The following is a 3,266-nucleotide window of genomic DNA, read 5'->3' on the forward strand; positions in this document are numbered from 1 at the left end:
AGGCGAAATGCATGCTCTAATTTGCAGCCAAATTGCATTCTCCCTCTCCCTCTGCCTCATGTGCTTGTGTTGAGGAGTATCTCCAGCCGAGCTGAGAGCGATTCTGCTTGCTAGCTTTATTTCACACAAGCAATGCAGTTTCAAGTGGATCTCAGTGCCTGATGAAGCATGATTGGACCGATCCTAGTTAAACCAATTAATGTAGTAAATGAAGCTTGGATAAATTAATTGTGAATGCTAATATATTAGCTTAACCGACAGATACTGAGATACATGCATCCACATGCCCATGAATTGTATATTCAACAACACTTCTGAACATCATCCTTATTAGGCCTTAGCTTGTACTATGCCCAATAATGTAACTGTACCATCTCTTTTTTTTCCTCTTATGTTACAGTTTACAGTCATGCGCGCATGCAATTGGTAAGTACAGTGATAAACTGATAACTACTAAAAATAAGTACAAGGCGAAGTGCAGGGAGTGATGATCATGTATGTCATGTACAGTTAAGTACACACATGAATGAATGAATAATAATGCAGACTGGATGGACTGGATGGATGGCGCCTCTGACTGATGACTTGAGCTGTCTTGAAAATTCATCACAATTCCTGATCGATCGAGAGTCCTCTGACGCGACGCTCGATTCCCTCTGCATGCTTGCTGAAACTGAACCTGAATCCGGTCGGTCTGATCAGTTGACCTTGTTGCACTTGAGCCTGACCTCGCCGGGGGGGCCGGTGAGCACCTCGATGCTACCCATCTTCACCATGGCCGCCGCGAACTTCTGCGACCATATCTTACGGTTGGCAGCATACAGCGCGACGAGCGCCGCCGTGTCGTTCCGGTCGCCGAGCGCCTGGTCCGACCCGAACACCACCTCATGCGTCGCCACGTTGCTGTAGTACTGGTTGTCCAGCTGCAGCGGCGTCCTGAAATCGAGGTCGACGACGCGGTCTTTCCCGCCGGGAGCGGCGGGGCACTTGGCCCTGAGCCTCGCCGCCAGCGTGACGTTCAGCGTGGCGTCCAGCTGCGGGTACAGCCGCGTGTTGGCGAAGGAGGAGCAGTGGGAGCGGCCGATGGAGTGGGCGCCCGACAGCGTGACGAGGTCGTCGGCGGTGAGGTTCTTGGACGCGAACCGGGCCAGGAGCTGCGTCAGGTTGAACGACGCCGGCGGAAGGTTGGCCGTCGCCTCGGACGCGTTGGAGACGCGCCCGTCGAGGCGGCCGGAAGGCATGGCGAAGCGGATCCCGCCCATGATCCGGGCGGCGTCGCGCGCCGCGAAGGCGACGATGTCGGCGCACGAGACTGTCCCCGGGCACCGCCGCTCCACCACGCGTTTCGCCCGGTTGATGACGCTGAACCCACGGAGGCTGGGGAAGTTTGGTTGCGACGTCTTCTCCACCGTCCTGTTCCCTGGCGTGCCCGTCGGGTCGTCTAGCAGCACCGACGCGTCGCATCCCTGCAATGGAGATGTTGTTTAGTTTAGTGTATTGCCGTTCCGGCAATGGCAGTGGCAGTGGCAGGAGCAGCACGGCGGCGGCGGCGGCGGCGGCGGCATTGTGTGTGTGCGCGTACGTAAACGTACCCTGACGAAGCAGTCGTGGAAGAAGAGGCGGATGAGGCCGGGGCCGTTGCCGGCGTCCTTACGGACGGCGGCGTGGACGATGGTCTCGATGAGGCTCTCGGCGGCGGGGCAGGTGGCGTTGTAGTACCCGACCTGGAGCTGCGCCTCCGAGGAGGAGAAGCATGATGTCGCCATCACGGCGACAGCCACTACGACGACGAGCTGCCGTACTTGGACGACGACCTCATCAGCTCTGGTGCCGGCGCTCATCGTCGTCCCTGCTAGCCTACCACTGTACCGGCTACCCTATGAATATGATGGATAGAGATGAGAGCACCGCCGGCCGGCACACAGCTAGCTAGCTGGGTAGCTTGTGAGCGGCCGGACTACACTGTATACTGACAGATGGAAGCAGTAGCTAGCTAAGGTGGAGTAGTAAGGAAGAAGGATCGAGGAACCTTTTGTATATATACAGATCGACACGATGGATCGATCCAGAATATATGTATTTATGTGCAGAGATACTCCTATATGTATACTGAGTCACTGACCACTGGTGAAGAACACATAGCTAGCTAGGAGCCTAGCTAGGAATAACATGGGCATGGCCAACCACCCAACAGGCCAGCAGGCAGCCAGTAGTGTGTCATCTGGAAGAAGGAAGGAACATGGCAATATGGCATTCGATTGAAGCGGCGAGGCCTGTAGTTTTGACCACCAGCTAATTAACGAGCGGACGACGAATCTTGTCTTGTCTAATTACAACCCTTTTGCAGAGAGCTGAGCAAGCAGTGTCCTGCATGCAGATCTGAGTGCCGTGCTTCGCGCCTTCGCCTTCGCGCGCTTCCGATCCATCGGCAGTCTCTAGTCTACGGGGAAAAAAGAAATACATGGTGGCAGTGACACCAGAACTGAGACACCAACGACAAGAAGAGGACGACGACGACGTCCGTCAGGTAAATTGGCGCCATCAATTGAGAGGCCGGCACCGGGGAGGAGTGGTGTGGACGTGTGTGGTAGTGCTCATCGCCTGAAACATCTAGCTACCTGGATCCTTGGATTCAGGGCGTGAATCCATCCATTCCAACGTAAGGTTTCCGAATAACAGGCTAGAAAAAAAAAGTAAAGAGACTAGTCACTTGCATTAATCTATTTCACATACTCCAAGAATCCGAGAGAGAAACATGTGCTTGTGCGTCCAATAATATATAGAAAAATAGGAATATATAAAATAATTTTTATTTTTGTCTTTTACCTCTATGTAAGCTGGCTACGTAGATAGGAAGGCGGTTTTTTTTTCCTTAAGGGCACATGCCCTCACTCTCCCATCTATTAGATTCGTTTTGAAAAGTGTGCAAACATATGTCTCAAAGCAGATTCACATTGAGATGTGTGTTTGCACACTTCTCAAAGCGAATCCAATGGGTAGTAAAATAAGGACACATGCCCTTAAAGGCAAAATAAACTTTACCATGCACGTAGCCAGCACCATTGCGGACATATCCTCAAGGAAATTTACAAATAGCTAGATGGTCCTTAAAAATAAAAAAAAACTGTAATTTGGAGTTAAGTGAGTTGTTTCTAGGAGAGCGGGGTGGACTAGCTATTTGTTCTCTTTTTTGATAGCCAAAAAAAATTCTTATTGGGTCCTTAATTTACTGTGTTTGGCTTCAGATCCAACGACCCTAGCTATAG

General features: G+C 51.9%; 1 protein-coding gene across 1 annotated transcript; it reads right to left on the minus strand.

The window, feature by feature from the left end:
- On the minus strand, positions 225–2,311 carry LOC8068192 (peroxidase 5). The gene is made up of 2 exons (XM_002440499.2): positions 1,593–2,311; positions 225–1,466 (listed from the first exon to the last, which is right to left on the minus strand). Exons 1-2 carry the CDS (start codon positions 1,839–1,841, stop codon positions 699–701), a joined length of 1,017 nt encoding a protein of 338 aa, XP_002440544.1. The 5' UTR covers positions 1,842–2,311; the 3' UTR covers positions 225–698.

This window comes from Sorghum bicolor, chromosome 9, assembly GCF_000003195.3.
Source record: "Sorghum bicolor cultivar BTx623 chromosome 9, Sorghum_bicolor_NCBIv3, whole genome shotgun sequence".
Taxonomy (NCBI): Eukaryota; Viridiplantae; Streptophyta; class Magnoliopsida; order Poales; family Poaceae; genus Sorghum; species Sorghum bicolor.

Bases quoted from the DNA above. Each gene is read 5' to 3' on its own strand.
- LOC8068192 (XM_002440499.2), bottom strand. From the start codon at position 1,841: ATGAGCGCCGGCACCAGAGCTGATGAGGTCGTCGTCCAAGTACGGCAG. The intron at 1,467-1,592 runs GTACGTTTACGT...TCTCCATTGCAG, and splicing joins TCCACGACTGCTTCGTCAGG to GGATGCGACGCGTCGGTGCT.